The sequence below is a fragment of the Trichomycterus rosablanca genome, chromosome 7, assembly GCF_030014385.1.
Source record: "Trichomycterus rosablanca isolate fTriRos1 chromosome 7, fTriRos1.hap1, whole genome shotgun sequence".
NCBI classification, from domain to species: Eukaryota; Metazoa; Chordata; class Actinopteri; order Siluriformes; family Trichomycteridae; genus Trichomycterus; species Trichomycterus rosablanca.
The window spans coordinates 25,952,338-25,974,051 of record NC_085994.1 but is presented as its reverse complement, the minus strand read 5'-3'; the positions used below and the strand labels follow the sequence as shown (position 1 = coordinate 25,974,051).

At 40.7% G+C, this 21,714-nt stretch overlaps 1 protein-coding gene across 1 annotated transcript in view; it reads left to right on the top strand.

Moving 5' to 3' along the window:
• The window catches only part of si:ch73-236j9.2 (solute carrier family 35 member E2A), a 49,304-nt gene that overhangs the window by 7,106 nt on the left and 20,484 nt on the right, over positions 1-21,714 (top strand). The window contains exons 2-4 of the mRNA XM_062999174.1: positions 14,796-15,246; positions 17,003-17,138; positions 20,283-20,410. Of these exons, the coding sequence (XP_062855244.1) occupies positions 14,964-15,246; positions 17,003-17,138; positions 20,283-20,410 (547 nt within the window). The 5' untranslated portion in view covers positions 14,796-14,963. The remainder of the gene's footprint in view (positions 1-14,795; positions 15,247-17,002; positions 17,139-20,282; positions 20,411-21,714) is intronic.

Genomic DNA, 21,714 nt, shown 5'->3' with positions numbered 1-21,714 from the left:
AGGGTAGAGTCACTTTAACTGTTTAGTCAGGACTTAAGTGAGCGTTACAACACTTTACACCGCCGAGCTCCAGAACCCGAACTTCCATTCTGGAACATCCGGCAAGTCTCATATACAAAACTAAACTTACAGCAGAACGTCCGAACGCACATGTATAAACCTGGTGCTGCATTCTGATTGGCTGAGCTGAATGTCGCTCACATATCACCGCTACAATATTGTCCCGCCCTTCACTATCTCTGATTGGTTTAGACCATGATATTGGCCTAATGTGTGTCTGTTGTTTTTTTTTCCCTCGGACGCCTGGTCGCACCGGTGCGACCTGAGATTTTTTGTAGTCGCACCATTGAGAAATTAGGTCGCATGTGCGACCAAATTGGTCGCACTCTAGAGCCCTGCCTGCACAGTCACCAGATCTAAATATTATTGAGCCACTTTGGGGTGTTTTGGAGAAGCGAGTCAGGAAACGTTTTCCTCCACCAGCATCATGTAGTGACCTGGCCACTATCCTGCAAGAAGAATGGCTTAAAATCCCTCTGACCACTGTGCAGGACTTGTATATGTCATTTCCAAGACGAATTGACGCTGTATTGGCCGCAAAAGGAGGCCCTACACCATACTAATAAATTATTGTGGTCTAAAACCAGGTGTTTCAGTTATTTTGTCCAACCCCTGTGTATATATATATATGTGTGTATATATATATATATATATATATATATATATATATATATATGTGTATATATATATATATATATATATATATATATATACAGTGTATCACAAAAGTGAGTACACCCCTCACATTTCTGCAGATATTTAAGTATATCTTTTCATGGGACAACACTGACAAAATGACACTTTGACACAATGAAAAGTAGTCTGTGTGCAGCTTATATAACAGTGTAAATTTATTCTTCCCTCAAAATAACTCAATATACAGCCATTAATGTCTAAACCACCGGCAACAAAAGTGAGTACACCCCTAAGAGACTACACCCCTAAATGTCCAAATTGAGCACTGCTTGTCATTTTCCCTCCAAAATGTCATGTGATTTGTTAGTGTTACTAGGTGTCGGGTGTGCATAGGGAGCAGGTGTGTTCAATTTAGTAGTACAGCTCTCACACTCTCTCATACTGGTCACTGAAAGTTCCAACATGGCACCTCATGGCAAAGAACTCTCTGAGGATCTTAAAAGACGAATTGTTGCGCTACATGAAGATGGCCAAGGCTACAAGAAGATTGCCAACACCCTGAAACTGAGCTGCAGCACAGTGGCCAAGATCATCCAGCGTTTTAAAAGAGCAGGGTCCACTCAGAACAGACCTCGCGTTGGTCGTCCAAAGAAGCTGAGTGCACGTGCTCAGCGTCACATCCAACTGCTGTCTTTGAAAGATAGGCGCAGGAGTGCTGTCAGCATTGCTGCAGAGATTGAAAAGGTGGGGGGTCAGCCTGTCAGTGCTCAGACCATACGCCGCACACTACATCAAATTGGTCTGCATGGCTGTCACCCCAGAAGGAAGCCTCTTCTGAAGTCTCTACACAAGAAAGCCCGCAAACAGTTTGCTGAAGACATGTCAACAAAGGACATGGATTACTGGAACCATGTCCTATGGTCTGATGAGACCAAGATTAATTTGTTTGGTTCAGATGGTCTCAAGCATGTGTGGCGGCAATCAGGTGAGGAGTACAAAGATAAGTGTGTCATGCCTACAGTCAAGCATGGTGGTGGGAATGCCATGGTCTGGGGCTGCATGAGTGCAGCAGGTGTTGGGGAGTTACATTTCATTGAGGGACACATGAACTCCAATATGTACTGTGAAATACTGAAGCAGAGCATGATCCCCTCCCTCCGGAAACTGGGTCGCAGGGCAGTGTTCCAGCATGATAATGACCCCAAACACACCTCTAAGACGACCACTGCTTTATTGAAGAGGCTGAGGGTAAAGGTGATGGACTGGCCAAGCATGTCTCCAGACCTAAACCCAAGAGAACATCTTTGGGGCATCCTCAAGCGGAAGGTGGAGGAGCGCAAAGTCTCGAATATCCGCCAGCTCCGTGATGTCGTCATGGAGGAGTGGAAAAGCATTTCAGTGGCAACCTGTGAAGCTCTGGTAAACTCCATGCCCAGGAGAGTTAAGGCAGTTCTGTGAAATAATGGTGGCCACACAAAATATTGACACTTCAGGAACTTTCACTAAGGGGTGTACTCACTTTTGTTGCCGGTGGTTTAGACATTAATGGCTGTATATTGAGTTATTTTAAGGGAAGAATAAATTTACACTGTTATATAAGCTGCACACAGACTACTTTTCATTGTGTCAAAGTGTCATTTTGTCAGTGTTGTCCCATGAAAAGATATACTTAAATATCTGCAGAAATGTGAGGGGTGTACTCACTTTTGTGATACACTGTATATATATATATACATACAGTATATATATATATATATGTATATATATATATATATATATATATATATATATATATATATATATATATGTATATATATATATATATACAGTGTATCACAAAAGTGAGTACACCCCTCACATTTCTGCAGATATTTAAGTATATCTTTTCATGGAACAACACTGACAAAATGACACTTTGACACAATGAAAAGTAGTCTGTGTGCAGCTTATATAACAGTGTAAATTTATTCTTCCCTCAAAATAACTCAATATACAGCCATTAATGTCTAAACCACCGGCAACAAAAGTGAGTACACCCCTAAGAGACTACACCCCTAAATGTCCAAATTGAGCACTGCTTGTCATTTTCCCTCCAAAATGTCATGTGATTTGTTAGTGTTACTAGGTCTCAGGTGTGCATAGGGAGCAGGTGTGTTTAATTTAGTAGTACAGCTCTCACACTCTCTCATACTGGTCACTGAAAGTTCCAACATGGCACCTCATGGCAAAGAACTCTCTGAGGATCTTAAAAGACGAATTGTTGCGCTACATGAAGATGGCCAAGGCTACAAGAAGATTGCCAACACCCTGAAACTGAGCTGCAGCACAGTGGCCAAGATCATCCAGCATTTTAAAGAAGCAGGGTCCACTCAGAACAGACCTCGCGTTGGTCGTCCAAAGAAGCTGAGTGCACGTGCTCAGCGTCACATCCAACTGCTGTCTTTGAAAGATAGGCGCAGGAGTGCTGTCAGCATTGCTGCAGAGATTGAAAAGGTGGGGGGTCAGCCAGTCAGTGCTCAGACCATACGCCGCACACTACATCAAATTGGTCTGCATGGCTGTCACCCCAGAAGGAAGCCTCTTCTGAAGTCTCTACACAAGAAAGCCTGCAAACAGTTTGCTGAAGACATGTCAACAAAGGACATGGATTACTGGAACCATGTCCTATGGTCTGATGAGACCAAGATTAATTTGTTTGGTTCAGATGGTCTCAAGCATGTGTGGCGGCAATCAGTTGAGGAGTACAAAGATAAGTGTGTCATGCCTACAGTCAAGCATGGTGGTGGGAATGCCATGGTCTGGGGCTGCATGAGTGCAGCAGGTGTTGGGGAGTTACATTTCATTGCGGGACACATGCACTCCAATAAGTACTGTGAAATACTGAAGCAGAGCATGATCCCCTCCCTCCGGAAACTGGGTCGCAGGGCAGTGTTCCAGCATGATAATGACCCCAAACACACCTCTAAGATGACCACTGCTTTATTGAAGAGGCTGAGGGTAAAGGTGATGGACTGGCCAAGCATGTCTCCAGACCTAAACCCAATAGAACATCTTTGGGGCATCCTCAAGCGGAAGGTGGAGGAGCGCAAAGTCTCGAATATCCGCCAGCTCCGTGATGTCATCATGGAGGAGTGGAAAAGCATTCCAGTGGCAACCTGTGAAGCTCTGGTAAACTCCATGCCCAGGAGAGTTAAGGCTATATATATGTATATATATATATATATATATACAGTGTATCACAAAAGTGAGTACACCCCTCACATTTCTGCAGATATTTAAGTATATCTTTTCATGGGACAACACTGACAAAATGACACTTTGACACAATGAAAAGTAGTCTGTGTGCAGCTTATATAACAGTGTAAATTTATTCTTCCCTCAAAATAACTCAATATACAGCCATTAATGTCTAAACCACCAGCAACAAAAGTGAGTACACCCCTTAGTGAAAGTTCCTGAAGTGTCAATATTTTGTGTGGCCACCATTATTTCCCAGAACTGCCTTAACTCTCCTGGGCATGGAGTTTACCAGAGCTTCACAGGTTGCCACTGGAATGCTTTTCCACTCCTCCATGACGACATCACGGAGCTGGCGGATATTCGAGACTTTGCGCTCCTCCACCTTCCGCTTGAGGATGCCCCAAAGATGTTCTATTGGGTTTAGGTCTGGAGACATGCTTGGCCAGTCCATCACCTTTACCCTCAGCCTCTTCAATAAAGCAGTGGTCGTCTTAGAGGTGTGTTTGGGGTCATTATCAAAAACTCTCTGAGGATCTTAAAAGACGAATTGTTGCGCTACATGAAGATGGCCAAGGCTACAAGAAGATTGCCAACACCCTGAAACTGAGCTGCAGCACAGTGGCCAAGATCATCCAGCGTTTTAAAAGAGCAGGGTCCACTCAGAACAGACCTCGCGTTGGTCGTCCAAAGAAGCTGAGTGCACATGCTCAGCGTCACAACCAACTGCTGTCTTTGAAAGATAGGCGCAGGAGTGCTGTCAGCATTGCTGCAGAGATTGAAAAGGTGGGGGGTCAGCCTGTCAGTGCTCAGACCATACGCCGCACACTACATCAAATTGGTCACCCCAGAAGGAAGCCTCTTCTGAAGTCTCTACACAAGAAAACCCGCAAACAGTTTGCTGAAGACATGTCAACAAAGGACATGGATTACTGGAACCATGTCCTATGGTCTGATGAGACCAAGATTAATTTGTTTGGTTCAGATGGTCTCAAGCATGTGTGGCAGCAATCAGGTGAGGAGTACAAAGATAAGTGTGTCATGCCTACAGTCAAGCATGGTGGTGGGAATGCCATGGTCTGGGGCTGCATGAGTGCAGCAGGTGTTGGGGAGTTACATTTCATTGAGGGACACATGAACTCCAATATGTACTGTGAAATACTGAAGCAGAGCATGATCCCCTCCCTCCGGAAACTGGGTCGCAGGGCAGTGTTTCAGCATGATAATGACCCCAAACACACCTCTAAGACGACCACTGCTTTATTGAAGAGGCTGAGGGTAAAGGTGATGGACTGGCCAAGCATGTCTCCAGACCTAAACCCAATAGAACATCTTTGGGGCATCCTCAAGCGGAAGGTGGAGGAGCGCAAAGTCTTGAATATCCGCCAGCTCCGTGATGTCGTCATGGAGGAGTGGAAAAGCATTCCAGTGGCAACCTGTGAAGCTGTGGTAAACTCCATGCCCAGGAGAGTTAAGGCAGTTCTGGGAAATAATGGTGGCCACACAAAATATTGACACTTCAGGAACTTTCACTAAGGGGTGTACTCACTTTTGTTGCCGGTGGTTTAGACATTAGTGGCTGTATATTGAGTTATTTTGAGGGAAGAATAAATTTACACTGTTATATAAGCTGCACACAGACTACTTTTCATTGTGTCAAAGTGTCATTTTGTCAGTGTTGTCCCATGAAAAGATATACTTAAATATCTGCAGAAATGTGAGGGGTGTACTCACTTTTGTGATACACTGTATATATATACTGTATATATACTGTATATATATATATATAATCACTGTGACCACTAATGAAGGTTTAGAAGATGACCAACTTAAACAGCAGCAATAGATGAGCAATCGTCTCTGACTTTACATCTACAAGGTGGACAAACTAGGTAGGAGTGTCTAAGTGGACAGTGAGTGGACACAGTATTTAAAAACTCCATCAGGGCTGCTGTGTCTGATCCACTCATACCAGCACAACACACACTAACACACCACCACTATGTCATTGTCACTGCAGTGCTGAGAATGATCCACCACCCAAATAATACCTGCTCTGTTATGATCCTGACCATTGAAGAAGGGTGAAAGCAGGCGTAAGTGGCGCTGATAAAATGGACAGTGAGTGTAGAAACAAGGAGGTGGTTTTAATGTTATGGCTGATCAGTGTGGCTACAGTGATTAACTTTATGGTATGCTATTTTTTAAATAGATATACATCTTCATGGTGCACCATACGTTTTCAAAAGGAGACAGATCTGCACCATGACATACAGTGTATCACAAAAGTGAGTACACCCCTCACATTTCTGCAAATATTTCATTATATCTTTTCATGGGACAACACTATAGACATGAAACTTGTATATAACTTAGAGTAGTCAGTGTACAACTTGTATAGCAGTGTAGATTTACTGTCTTCTGAAAATAACTCAACACACAGCCATTAATGTCTAAATAGCTGGCAACATAAGTGAGTACACCCCACAGTGAACATGTCCAAATTGTGCCCAAATGTGTCGTTGTCCCTCCCTGGTGTCATGTGTCAAGGTCCCAGGTGTAAATGGGGAGCAGGGCTGTTAAATTTGGTGTTTTGGGTACAATTCTCTCATACTGGCCACTGGATATTCAACATGGCACCTCATGGCAAAGAACTCTCTGAGGATGTGAGAAATAGAATTGTTGCTCTCCACAAAGATGGCCTGGGCTATAAGAAGATTGCTAACACCCTGAAACTGAGCTACAGCATGGTGGCCAAGGTCATACAGCGGTTTTCCAGGACAGGTTCCACTCGGAACAGGCTTCGCCAGGGTCGACCAAAGAAGTTGAGTCCACGTGTTCGGCATCATATCCAGAGGTTGGCTTTAAAAAATAGACACATGAGTGCTGCCAGCATTGCTGCAGAGGTTGAAGACGTGGGAGGTCAGCCTGTCAGTGCTCAGACCATACGCCGCACACTGCATCAACTCGGTCTGCATGGTCGTCGTCCCAGAAGGAAGCTGACGCACAAGAAAGCCCGCAAACAGTTTGCTGAAGACAAGCAGTCCAAGAACATGGATTACTGGAATGCCCTGTGGTCTGACGAGACCAAGATAAACTTGTTTGGCTCAGATGGTGTCCAGCATGTGTAGCGGCGCCCTGGTGAGAAGTACCAAGACAACTGTATCTTGCCTACAGTCAAGCATGGTGATGGTAGCATCATGGTCTTAAGCTGCATGAGTGTTGCTGGCACTGGGGAGCTGCGGTTCATTGAGGGAAACATGAATTCCAACATGTACTGTGACATTCTGAAACAGAGCATGATCCCCTCCCTTCGAAAGCTGGGCCTCATGGCAGTTTTCCAACAGGATAACGACCCCAAACACAACCTCCAAGATGACAACTGCCTTGCTGAGGAAGCTGAAGGTAAAGGTGATGGACTAAACCCAATTGAGCACCTGTGGCGCATCCTCAAGTGGAAGGTGGAGGAGTTCAAGGTGTCTAACATCCACCAGCTCCGTGATGTCATCATGGAGGAGTGGAAGAGGATTCCAGTAGCCACCTGTGCAGCTCTGGTGAACTCCATGCCCAGGAGGGTTAAGGCAGTGCTGGATAATAATGGTGGTCACACAAAATATTGACACTTTGGGCACAATTTGGACATGTTCACTGTGGGGTGTACTCACTTATGTTGCCAGCCATTTAGACATTAATGGCTGTGTGTTGAGTTATTTTCAGAAGACAGTAAATCTACACTGCTATACAAGTTGTACACTGACTACTCTAAGTTATATCCAAGTTTTATTTCTATAGTGTTGTCCCATGAAAAGATATAATAAAATATTTGCAGAAATGTGAGGGGTGTACTCACTTTTGTGATACACTGTACATTGGCTTTTGACAGATTGTCACTCATCTTTGGCATAGAGAACTCAATGTCCTTTTTTTTTTTTTCAAAAACAAGCTGAACTGTGGACTTGTTGACCACATCACATGTTTTCACTGTCTTTCGTACCATCTGAGATGAGCTTGGGGCCCAGAGAACTCTGAGTCGCTTGTATAATAGAGGTTTAGGTTGCGTGTCCTGATGCAACGGTAGACTGTGTTAAGTGACAAAGGTTTTCTCCCAAGCCCACGTGGCTGTATTTATCACTGTAGCATGCTATGCTGTCTGAGAGCTCAAAGGTCTTGTACATTCAACAGTGGTTTCTGGCTTTGCCCTACATGGACTGAGATCACTTCAGATTCCCTGAAGCTTTTTATAATGTTATGAATGGTAGATGGTGAAAGACGTAAAAAAAAATGGTCTTTTTGAACTGGTTTACAATCATCTCCTGAAGTTTGAGTATAGTTTTTTTTTTTTTGGCAAAGCCTATACGCAGTGATGATTCCCTCAGCAATTCACTTGCCTATTGTTGAACCTTTCACTCTTATTTTGCTTTTGAAGGTCATCAGTAAAATCCTTGGAAAACTTGAAACTCTTTCTACTATACATACATACACACTTTACAGATATTTAAAAAAATAGAACACCCCATTAAAACCTTTGTCTTTTCAACGATTTAAAATTTAGGAAATCTTTATTTCAACAAAATTGAAAGATGGAGGTAATATAAATAATTTAACTGAAGAAACAACTTTTAAAAATAATTTTTCAAATGTATTTAATAGAAACACAATTTTTTCGTGAGGGAAGAAGTTAGACATCTTCACATTTATTACTGCTTAGAATGCCTAAAATTGGAATTAAGTTCTCCACATTCGCTGCAGTTGATAAGAATATCTTTTATTAGAATATTGACAGAGGATTTTTTATTGTTGAACACTTACTCATCTGGAATGGCAGTAATTGTGGAGGGGACTGTATACCCCGAAAATGTGCATGGCAATGTCTATTTTGTACCAGTTTTAAATGTCATCATCAGCATAAAGAACAGAGCGACTTCAATAAAGGCCAAATTTTTATAGCCAAGCAACTGGGTTGAAGTACCTTCAAAACAACAAGGGATACTTACAGGCAGCACTGCTGAGTACATACTGACAGTGGTCCAAGAAGGGACCAGCCACGATCTGGGTTATTGTTGGTTGACCATGACTCACTGATGCCAGAGGGCATGGAGGCTATGGCATCTGGTACTGACCAACAAAAAGGCTACTGTGATTTAAATGAAAGTTTTTAGAGTACTGCTGATGTGCTGAATGTGTCATAGGACTCTCTTAGTTGTCTTGGCAGATCAGTGTTGTTTTGACAGCATATTAGATGATTGATCCTAACGTTTTAGTTGATCAGTGTACAATAGGTGGTACTTCGAGGTTTTAAATTGATTAGTGGTGTTCCTTAATCTAAATTTATTTGAGAACCATTTAGGGCTGGGCGGTATGACCAAAAATTTGTATCACAGTATTTTTTAAGATTCTGAAGGTTTCATGGTATATCATGGTATGTTTTATTTTTTGTATGACTGGGATTTTTTATGTCTGTGGCTTATTCTACTGTCATAAGTACACATAATATAAAACATTTTCATTTCACCATGTATATAATGAAGGTTTTGAGTACTATAAGCTTTGCTTGGCCCCACAAAATGACACAATATACAGTGGGGCCAAAAAGTATTTAGTCAGCCACTGATTGTGCAAGTTCTCCTACTTGGAAAGATGAGAGAGGTCTGTAATTTTCATCATAGGTACACTTCAACTATGAGAGACAAAATGAGAAAAAAAATCCAGGAAATCACATTGTAGGATTTTTAAAGAATTTATTTGTAAATTATGGTGGAAAATAAGTATTTGGTCACCCACAAACAAGCAAGATTTCTGGCTCTCACAGACCTGTAACTTCTTCTTTAAGAAGCTCTTCTGTCCTCCACTCGTTACCTGTATTAATGGCACCTGTTTGACCTCGTTATCTGTATAAAAGACACCTGTCCACAGCCTCAAACAGTCAGACTCCAAACTCAACCATGGCCAAGACCAAAGAGCTGTCGAAGGACACCAGGAAGAAAATTGTAGACCTGCACCAGGCTGGGAAGAGTGAATCTACAATAGGCAAGCAGGTTGGTGTGAATAAATCAACTGTGGGAGCAATTGTAAGAAAATGGAAGACATACAAGACCATTGATAATCTCCCTCGATCTGGGGCCCCACGCAAGATCTCATCCCGTGGGGTCAAAATGATCATGAGAACGGTGAGCAAAAATCCCAGAACTACACGGAGGGACCTGATGAATGACCTGCAGAGAGCTGGGACCAAAGTAACAAAGGCTACCATCAGTAACACACTACACCGAGAGGGACTCAAATCCTGCAGTGCCAGGCGTGTCCCCCTGCTTAAGCCAGTACATGTCCAGGCCCGTCTAAAGTTTGCCAGAGAGCATATGGATGATCCAGAAGAGGATTGGGAGAATATCATGTGGTCAGATGAAACCAAAATGGAACTTTTTGGTAAAAACTCAACTCGTCGTGTTTGGAGGAAGAAGAATGCTGAGTTGCATCCCAAGAACACCATACCTACTGTGAAGCATGGGGGTGGAAACATCATGCTTTGGGGCTGTTTTTCTGCAAAGGGGACAGGACGACGGATCCTTGTTAAGGGAAGAATGAACGGGGCCATGTATCGTGAGATTTTAAGCCAAAACCTCCTTCCATCAGTGAGAGCATTGAAGATGGAACGTGGCTGGGTCTTCCAGCATGACAATTATCCCAAACACACCGCTCGGGCAACGAAGGAGTGGCGCCGTATAAAGCATTTCAAGGTCCTGGAGTGACCTAGCCAGTCTCCAGACCTCAACCCCATAGAAAATTTGTGGAGGGAGTTGAAAGTCCATGTTGCCCAGCGACAGCCCCAAAACATCACTGCTCTAGAGGAGATCTGCATGGAGGAATGGGCCAAAATATCAGCTACAGTGTGTGCAAACCTGGTGAAGACTTACAGGAAACGTTTGACCTCTGTCATTGCCAACAAAGGTTATGTTACAAAGTATTGAGTTGAACTTTTGTTATTGACCAAATACTTATTTTCTACCATAATTTACAAATAAATTCTTTAAAAATCCTACAATGTGATTTCCTGGATTTTTTTCTCATTTTGTCTTTCATAGTTGAAGTGTACCTATGATGAAAATTACAGACCTCTCTCATCTTTCTAAGTAGGAGAACTTGCACAATCAGTGACTGATTAAATACTTTTTTGCCCCACTGTATGATGGAATCAGTACACATAAAACAGTTGCAATAAATAAAATTTATGTTGTTTATTTAATATTTAAGTATTGTACGATTACCCTTAGCTCTCTCTTACAAATAAAACGACGTTTGCAAACTCCACTGTACAACCTGACTACATGTCTGTTGTAGAAAAGTGGACTACTTTAAATATCTCTGCTTCCAGTTTGCTTATAACGTTGAAATAGTGACTAACATGAAGTATTTTCGCCCAGTAAGACATACCTGAAACTGGTGCATATTCGTCTTCCATCTTTTTTTTTTTTTACCATATTGGGGCAACCTCTCTCATCTGTCATGCTAATGCTAACTGGCTAACTACTTAATCTGCTCAGCACTCCATAGCGTTTTTAGCGGCAAACAATAATATAAAGTTTGCTGCCTTTTGAAGCCTACAGCTGTTAAAATTATCTATGTTACTGTATGACAGTATATGAAAAATCCATACCGTGTGAGGAATAAAAGTTGGTATACCGAATGAACCGTCATACCGCCCAGCCCTAGAACCACTTATAATAGTGAGATTATATTTGAGAACATAGTAGGGCTAGAGCTGGTATTTTTAGATCGTCAGGTTTTTTTTTTATATACACATGCCTGCATTAATTATTTCTTAAAAATTTCTTCTTTCTTTAAATTTGGCATCTACCCTTGTGTTGTATTTTCTGTATTAGTTACAGTAACTAAAGTTCCTGTGGATATGAAAACTCAGTTCAAATACCAACAGAATGATTTTCATCGTGGTTTCAACCCGCTGTTTTACAAAACAGAAGGAAATAGTATATTCCAGCATAATTTACAACACTTGACAGTAAATTTAACCACATATTTTGAATAAACAGGCCTACAGTCAGACTTATTTTGTGTCAGGGAACTACTAAAAAAAATCTGCTTAGCCCTGGGACTAGTTTGCTGGATACCCTAACCCCCACCCCCACAGGATGACAAGCCTGAGTAATTGTTCCAATCACCGTTCAGTCACAGAAAAAGAACAGTTGTAGAAATTATTAATACCCAAAGATGGCAGCTAGACTCGTCATGGGGGCTTATGTGTTTACATAAACAGTGGATGGTGCAATAATACCGTAATTGTGTACCGCAGTGGTGTTTACATTTTGTTTACCAAAGCAATTTACTGCTGTTCTTATTGTAGCAGTGTACATAGCTTCCAGTGCTAATGCTAAAGTAGCACCAGATGGACTCTGTGGAGCTACATGAAGCTGCAGACTGCATTTACTGATGATATTTTCAACCACTTGATTTTAAAGACAGTACTTCTAAATTTGACCTACATGTGGATTATGCCGTTTGTGGGAAAAACAAGTTTGACACTTTTTTTTTTTTTTTTTTTTCATCAACGTTCACACTTTGTATAAGGCTTTGCCCCGCCCCCTCCTGGTCTCCTCTGACCACAGGTCTTTCTGGCACCAGCCTACAGACCACTACTGAGGCGGACAGCGCCAGTTCTGAAGCAAGTGGAAACCTGGCTTGAAGGTGCAATTACCTAAGCACTTTAAGACTGTTTTGAATTTACAGATTAAAAGAATTGTGGGCATCTCTCTGCTTAACATGAAGAACATCTATAAGGGACGCTGCATCTGCAGAGCCACCAGCATTGCGGATGACCTCACTCACAGATATTTTATCATGCTGCCATCTGGTCATAGATACTGGAGCATCCGGGCCAGTGACTGGTGACGCTAAACATGTGTGAGTGGGGAAAAAGGTCACAGAAATAGGAATAATGACTACTGCATGGCCCTTAATATTGAGACTGTCAGATCCTGTTTAACTTTATGACTCAAACTTTGTTTTGTTAGTAAACTATAATTATTATATGAAACAAGGCAATAAATTAGGAGTGAGCATATGCTTACAAAAATAAAAACATTGATAAGATGCTGCTCAGGTGGTGCAGTGGTAAAATACGCTAGCACACCAGAGCTGGGATTTTGCAGACATTGTATCGGATCTCAGCTCTGCCATGTGGCTGGGCTGGGAGGCCACATGAACAACGATTGGCTGTTGTTCAGAGTGGGATAAGCTGGACCAGGGTTCCGCATAACTGGTGCAATTACGACTTCTGCTGGCTGATTGATGAGGAGACGTACTGATTATTCTGATTTGTAGGACTGATCCAGCCCTGCTCACTGCCAAAACGAAAAACAAAAAGCATGATGGATGATAAGTGTAAAATGATTTGTTACTAAGAAATGTGGGACAAATTTATAACATCTGTTGTTGCAATTGAGAAAATTCACCCTGCAAAATACTTCAACAGGAGCATGAACCGACACCTAACACATGTTAATGTATTTCTCCCAGTTGTATGAAAACAGATGAAGCATTCTGTGACATCTTCATGCAATGGCTTGATAGATGGGGCCCTCTGCATTTCTGACTACAACATACAAAATTATGATATGTACAAAAAAAAACTGTTTTTTATCCAAATTTTTGCATTCCTCTATGTTGTTTAACTGTCTATGTTGTTGACAGTTAAAGTGATTAGTGACACTACTCTGCTCTTAATTATCAGGTATCATAGCAGTTAAAAATGGGTATTTCTTTGTTTTAAGAACCTACTAAAGTGGTGCATGTGAAATTTTGCCCAGGGCACTTGGTCGGCACAATCTGGGGCTAAAAAAAAATACAACATTTTGAAATGGTGTTCCTTCTCCAATTACCTTTCATTATAAATCCTGAGAATCTCCAGATCCTCCAGGCACCTAGGTCCTCTCTTGTGGACATACATTTGGAATGGGCAAAATACACTTTTCTGACAGATTAATTACAGTTTTTTTCCGTTATTTCCATACCAGTTGATATGGAAATTTTAGATATTGTAGCCACTGCATGAAGATAATCCTACCTCTAATATAGTTATAAATAAATCAAAAGGGAATTTTTTTGTCATGTTGTATTTGTACATCAGTCAAACAGGATGTAATGAAAAACCAAAAGAATTCTTACAAATTAGAAATGGATTTTGTTACATTTGTTGAAAAGAATTTGTAGGTGTGACAATAATGGTTTTGTTAAAGAAAAGTATTAAACACATCATATCAAGTTTCATATCAACACATCTTTATGCTTTATTCAACGAAAAACAGCATAACATAATAAACGTGTCAGCAATACAGTAAGATAAATATAAACATCATGAGCAGAACCAGTTTAACATTAACAATGTAGGTTTTAAACAGATTCGGTATCGAACAGCTCATTACAAGTGCTAACTAAACATGCTAAGTTGGATAAGCTGGTAAGCCGTGTTCTGTCTTTGTAATGGTATATGATGCAAAATATCCACATCATTTCTGTCCACAGAACACAGACACAGAACAGCTTCCCTTTGTGATTTTAATGCATAATAGTAAAATTATTCCTGATTTAAATAATATAATTGATCTTGATAATAATCTAATTATAATTGATATTATTGATTATAATCATTAATAATAAATTATTTTATTAATATAATTATATTTATATATAATGTCTATCTTGTGTGGAGACATTTGTAGCTTCACTCTTTAAATCAACCATCAGCTGTTGAAAATGAATTGAAATGTTCTTTTTGTTGAGTCTTTAGTTGGTTATTGGTTAACACATTAATTATTGACATCCCTAATATAATTTTTTTCTTTTTATTGCAGGGCACTTCCGACTTTCACCACTAGCCTCCTCAACACAGAACTTTTAATCCTTTGAGAGGCCACAAGCTATATAAGATGGAATAAAATTTTCAGATCTCTATACATTGCCCCCTTTCTCCAGAAGACTGGGTGCTTGTTGCATGCCTAGTCCCCACCGCTCAGAGCAGCATGGCAGGCAATGGCCGAACGGGGAGGTCCATGTTCTCAAAGCTTGCTGTGCTGTTCAAGAGACCACGTCATGAGAGAGTGATCCTAGCACGCAGCGAGAGCGTGCCCAACGAGCATGTGCTGAAGGTCACAATTACAGAGACTACTGTGATTGAGGCTGACTCTGGCATCTTGAACTCTAAATCGCTGGCATATCTCTGCCTGTGGTACTTCTTCAGCTTCTGCACACTCTTTCTCAACAAGTACATCCTTTCCCTTTTGGAGGGAGAGCCAACTTTGCTGGGTAAGCAGCTGGTTCTTCTCTAAGAGCCTGCTCACAGTAATGTGTTCTTGAATATCCTGTCGGTTTTGTCTTAAACTTGCATGACCAGTGAGGACTTCAAGTCAGTGAAGCTTTTTAAATGCCATAAATCTACTGTTTATTAGTCTTGCAAGGCCAGGCTTATCTCAAGCAAGATAGTCTGTACAGTCTTGAGAGAGATTTTGGCTTAAAGGTGGATAACAACCAGAATGCCTTAGAGCAGGAAGAAACTTATTTTGATAGGCTAATCACAGCTGAAGGGAGGAGGTTCAAAATAACAAAAACGGTTGATGTGGCTATGTCTCAAATTGCACACTACTGTACAAAAATGCTTACTTAGTGGTCTGCTAATGGTGTAGTTACATACTAGGTAAAAATACAGTAAAATATCATTTATTTTTCCAAGCATTAGAAGAAACATCTGTCCAAGGATGTTACAGTGAATATCAGTGCATTGGAGCTAAAACTGTGTAACCCATTTGAGAGAACTGTATAAATGGCAAATCTATTTCTAAAACATTTACTTTGGTGTGTTGTGTATTTAACTGTTTCAGTATTGGGGAAAGGTTTTAGAAAACCTGTAGGTGTGGCCGTAGTTAATTTCAGCTCAGTTCATAGCCAAGTTTTCCACTGACCTTTCTGACTTTTCACAAGCCATTTTGATCAAGACAGCATTTGGACCAATAACAGCTAACCCATTAATGGGACCTTCAACCGTTGAAGTACAGATAATATAAGAAAAGACTACTTTTGTGTAACCCTAATTTCTTAATTCCAACCTGCCTCTGGAAGCCACCTTATCATCACGTGTGTTTGATTGGAGCTGTATAGATTTGGGTTTCCCTGGCTGAGTAGCAGCACTCATGCCAAACATTACCACATCACCATTGCACTCAATAATCTGAAGAAGAAATTCTTTTTATCTGTTTGGTCTAACAGTCAATTTTGGATTTTTGAATACCAGAAGAAATTGACTTGCCTAAATTCACAGTGCCAAGAAGGTTGAATGAGGAACTATGGACTGGGACTTTAAGTGAATAAATTGGGATGCTGTCTGCAAGCCAGGTCATATCTCCAATGATTGATCTTGCAAAGGCTCTTGTAGCTGAAAGGGAGCAATGTATGCAGTCCTGCTCCAAAAACTTTTGAAAAGAATAAAGTTTCTTACTGTAACCGGAGACCACACCCAGTGCCCATGAAGCTGAGATGGTGAAGGGCCCCCAATAGTGGCTACATGGCAAAGCTGGGATTCAAACCCACAACATGTTTGTCTTTTAAATGCGATGTTCAGCAAGCTTAAATAGTGATCTGTGATGTTCTGGTGTTTATTTTTAGTTATGTAGGGTGTTTATCCATGTCAGCTGTTCAGCATTCATTTTATTTTGTAGCCCCAGTCAAAAAGTGTGTCCAGTTTTAAAGTGCGACTTCTCAACGATGACTGTCTTTATTTATTTGAGACAGTGGTAGTAGTGGGTAGAGGTTTGGGCTGCCGATCAAAAGGTTGTGGGTTTGAATCCCAGCTCTGAAATGTAGCCATTGTTGGGGCATTGAGCAAGGCCCTTAACCATCTTGGCTTCATGGGCACTGTACAATGGCTGATCTTCCAAAGCTTTCGTACAAGCTGGGATATGTGGAAAAACATTTTAAATGTACTGTAAATGTGTATGTGTATATATGACAAAAGCATTTTATTTGCCCTAGATTATTATTATTATTATTATTATTAATGTTTTTGCAGGTGCTGTTCAGATGCTCTCCACCACTGTGATCGGCTGCATCAAGATGTTCGTGCCCTGCTGCCTGTATCAGCACAAATCCCGATCCGAATACCCACCCAACTTTCTCATGATCATGCTCTTTGTGGGTTTAATGAGGTAATAGAAGCAATAGAAGTTTTAAAGCGCCTATCTTCCTGTATAAAACCTTGACTCTGTGTACACACACCTCACAACAAAGCAACCGACTGTCATTTATTTTCAGTGACAGGATGCAGTGTAAACGTTGGCAACACAAAGTGGGCGGAGAAGTTTAGCAAAGTTCAACTTTGTGCAAATTACAATAGGAATTAAGCATTAAGCAGTACACACTCTATTTCTGCAACAGTAAGGCTATGCACTTCTTTTTTGGTTCCAAGGTAATTGTTCCTACTTGAGATGGAAGAGAAACTTTTGTTCACTGTGTTTTCTTGTCATGTTGACTGCACAGACAGTGATGAGACAGTGAAATTTATAGACAAGCAATTTCCCTCCATCTTTTTTTGGAGGGAACACATCTGATTTGTGGTGAAACCTGAGTGGGAAGGTATCTAATTTGTGTTTGAGTGAGTTTAAGTTTTTTTTCTATATGGTCTGTAGATACCAGCCAGTAAGGTATGCTGTACTGCCATGGCATTTGCTTTTTTTTTTTTTTCTTTTGCTTGGCATCAGTAAAACCATGGTAACCACATGCCCACAGGCAATGATTACGCTGTGGATGTGAACACAGGGCAATGAGTGATCAGCTGTTTGAGTGAAAAAGGCGTACATTTGCTGCTGGTGTGAGCTCAGGATAATACTCATGTGATTAGTGCAAATAGGTGATGCATGTTTACCTGCCATATCTGTCTGGGTTTGTGTGCATAGAGAACATTGGATGAGAACTCTTGAATGACTAATGGAAATAATGTGGTTAAAAGTTACATTTCACCGTCAAGTTACATTTACATGTAACATTATGCCAACTATATAACAGTATTGGACAGCATTGTTGTTAAGCTACAGTTAAGGTTAAGACATTAAGTGTATGTCACGACAGTCTTGGGAATTTAATGATTTCTGCAACTGTTTATTTCCTGTGATTAAATGCTCTGTCTAGTTTATTTATGATTTCATTATTGGACTGTTTCTGAAATACTAATACCTGTAGCAACTTGAGTTTTAGATCTGGGGGTGTAGAAAGTTCTGTAACGTCATTACCCTCTAGCTCAGGCTGCTACCAACCTGAGAGGGTGAAGGCTGGCACCTACCTCCTCTGGGATATTTGAGGCATGAAACAGCCTCTTTCGAACTGCTGCTTATGCAACATCTTTGGGCCTATACATGTACCTAAATGAGATGCTGATTGATTTTGCATCATTGTGGCTCAAACTGCTATCAGGATAAACACTTTACTGTTTGATGAATTGGATGTTTCTGTACTTAGAGTTTTGAATTGTTTATTTAGGTGCGTATTTAAGCAATAGAACACGAGAGGGAGTGTGTTATCGCGAATAACATCACGGCTGTGATTTGTAGATCATCACAGCCGTGATGTTATTCGCGATAACACACGACCTCAAGTGTTCTATTGCTTTTATACAACAGTTTTTACAAAATAAAGAAAGAAAATAAATCAAAGAAGCCCTGAATTTCATAATAAATATGCTTTAATATTGACAATACCTTTCGCCAAAAAGTAGTTCCACAACGAATATAAAGTTTAACACTACAAAGCAGACATCCCAAGTTGCAAAAACTCATTTCAGGGAGGTAAGAACAACAAGAAGAAAAAGTCAAGAACCTCCGAAGAGAAAAAAAAGAAATAAAAAACATCTTGCACACACCAAAGGATATGGGTGATAACAGAACTCTTAGGAGCTGCTAACTGGGCTATTAAGCTAACTGTTTGCGTTACAAACACATTAATGTTCCCTACATAGTGCACTAGATTGTGTATCGGATAACGCATTCATGTTCACTACATAGTGCACTAGACAATATATTAGACAATTGATTTATGTTCCCTACACAGTGCGCTAGATTGTATATCAGATAACGGATTTAAAACGCGATCGGGAAAAAAAGGCTGTGTCGCCTGCGTGCGCGTTTGTGTGCGTGAAGCTTGTCGTTACTGGCAACGCGTCAGCGGAGTAATACCATTGTGGTGTGAAAAGACCGTGCTGTTATCACGAATATCAGCACAGTTAGAACGTTTCTCAACCAATCAGATTGTAAGGTCGGAACTACCTGTTGTATAATTGAAAAAAAACCAATGCACTTAAACAGTAGTACCTTAAAACTCGATGTCAATTGGTTCTGGGACTTGTGTCGAGTTTTAAAGGCGTTGAGTTTCAATTCGCCTTTACTGAACAGAATACGGTATTCCAAGATCAAGCATCTTCACGATTAAGAACGTAAGGTAATAATAAAGAAGTAAAGGTAAATTGCTATTTTTATTGTATTTTTATATTGTTTATTTTAGTGCTTTTATATAGACTTATTGTACTAAAACATCGAGCGAGAAATTTCGTTAGTGGAGTGAACTTATGAGCAGTAATAATTAAGGGAAGTTTAGTGTTCCTTTGTTGTTCTTTTAGTACATTAAGCTTTTCTTTTTTTGTTTTTTTTAAGATAAGCATTTTAAACTTGAAAAAGGTGATTCTCACAATTTCTCAGAACCCCCAGCTATAAGACAGATTCGTCTCATATGCGCACTTAGCTTGAGCGGTGCAGTAATACGTCATCAGAGCGCTAAACAAAGCAAATTAAAGAGTACAACTTCCTCCACGAAGGGCATCGAGTTTCAAATATTTCGAGTTTAGGGGACGTTACAAGGTACCACTGTATAGCCAAATATATGCAGACCTGACTGTGAGCTTGTTGGACAGCCCAGTAAGAGTTAGCCCTATGTTTTGTGCTGATTACAACTATTATTATTACAGCTCCACAAGATTTGTGATTGGGTGGATGTCAGGGCAGGTCACTTTCCTAACAACAAACTTGTCAAACCATCTTTTTTATAACACAGGACACAGTTAAGCTGGAACTGGAATGAAACTTTGTCAAACTGTTTCCACAAAGTGATACCAAGTAATTTAGATGCGTATAATTTATTTTACATACACCTCCTAGCAATTATTGTAGGTAAAGCAATATACTGCAGTAATTAGAGAGGCTGTTCACATACTTTTGGTGGCCTGATGCGTTAACCGCTCTTTGTAGCTTCTGGAAATAAGGTTGTTTTTTAAAATATTTAATTATTTCTCTTCTCTGTCTTGACAGGTTCACGACTGTGGTGTTAGGGCTGGTTAGCCTGAAAAGCATAGCTGTGTCATTTGCAGAGACTGTGAAAAGCTCAGCACCCATCTTCACTGTTATAATGTCCAGACTGATACTCGGTGAATACACAGGTAACATACAGATGTTTAAGCAGCTTTTGTTTATTTTATTTTTGAAAAATGCTGAGTTTTAAGTGAAGCACGTTAACATGCAACCAGCATGGGATGATAACAAGGACTACAAACCGAGTTACAATTCTGCTACTATTCCTTACAATAACAATTAAGTGATGAAATGGTAAAGCATTTTCTGCTTTGGAGCTTAGCGTTGCTTTCCATACAAGATATGGCTCTGTGTGGGAACCCAGCACCAGCAGGTGATAAAAAGTGGCCTCAGATTGGACACATGTTGGACTCGCCGTGACCCTGACCAGGTTGATGAAAATTAAATAAAAAACTAATGTTGGTTCTTTCTGTGCGGAGTTTGCATGTTCTCCCCGTGTCTGCATTAGTTTCCTCCGGGAGCTCCAGTTTCCTCCCACAGTCCAAAAACATGCATTTAGGTTAATTGGAGACACTGAATTGTCATATAGGTGAATGGGTGTGTGTATGTGTGTGTGCGTATGTATGTGCGTCTGCCCTGCAATGGACTGACGCCCCGTCCAGGGTGTTACTTTGTGCCTTGCGCCCACTGAAAAGCTGGGATAGGCTCCAGCACCCCCTCTTGCGACCCCAATTGGATAAGCGGTTGAATTCATGTTGGTGCCTTATGAATGACAGGATCCCTTGTAGAACCTGGTACTAAATTACCTGGTAATTACCTGCTTGTCAGGACCAAGTTTGTCAGGACCTTATTGTTTGCTGTTGCACAATATGCAAACATTTGCCTTATTTACTATATGGCAAAAAGTATGTGCACTCCTCTCCTAATTAAGTTCAGCCACAACCATTGCTAAATGCTGTGAAAATAAATTAACTATATAAAAAAATCACATACTTCCAACTTGTGCACACTGGCACAATTATGATGAGACAGAAAAAGTCATTCCAACAACTGTTGCAACAAAGCTAGATTCATAAAAAGATGTGGTTTGCGGAGTAGAAAAAATGGATGTTGATTGCAAGTCAGAATTTCATGTTTAACATCAGGGCCACAAAGGTGGAACCAATTCCAAGGGATGTCCAACAAGCTCATGGCCAGCTGTCCACATACATTTAGGCCTGGAGTGAATTTTCTGTAATTATACAGTATGTATGTATGTACGTGTGTGTTTATGTATATCCCCTTTTTTCAAACTAGTCATTTCTGAATCTCTGTTGTATGTCCACTGCCTTACTGCCACAGACCATCACCCCTTACCAGTACCACATTCGGCAGGCATACAGTTGTCGTACACTTTTTATCACAGTATTCCCACACAGAGTTGTGCCATGTA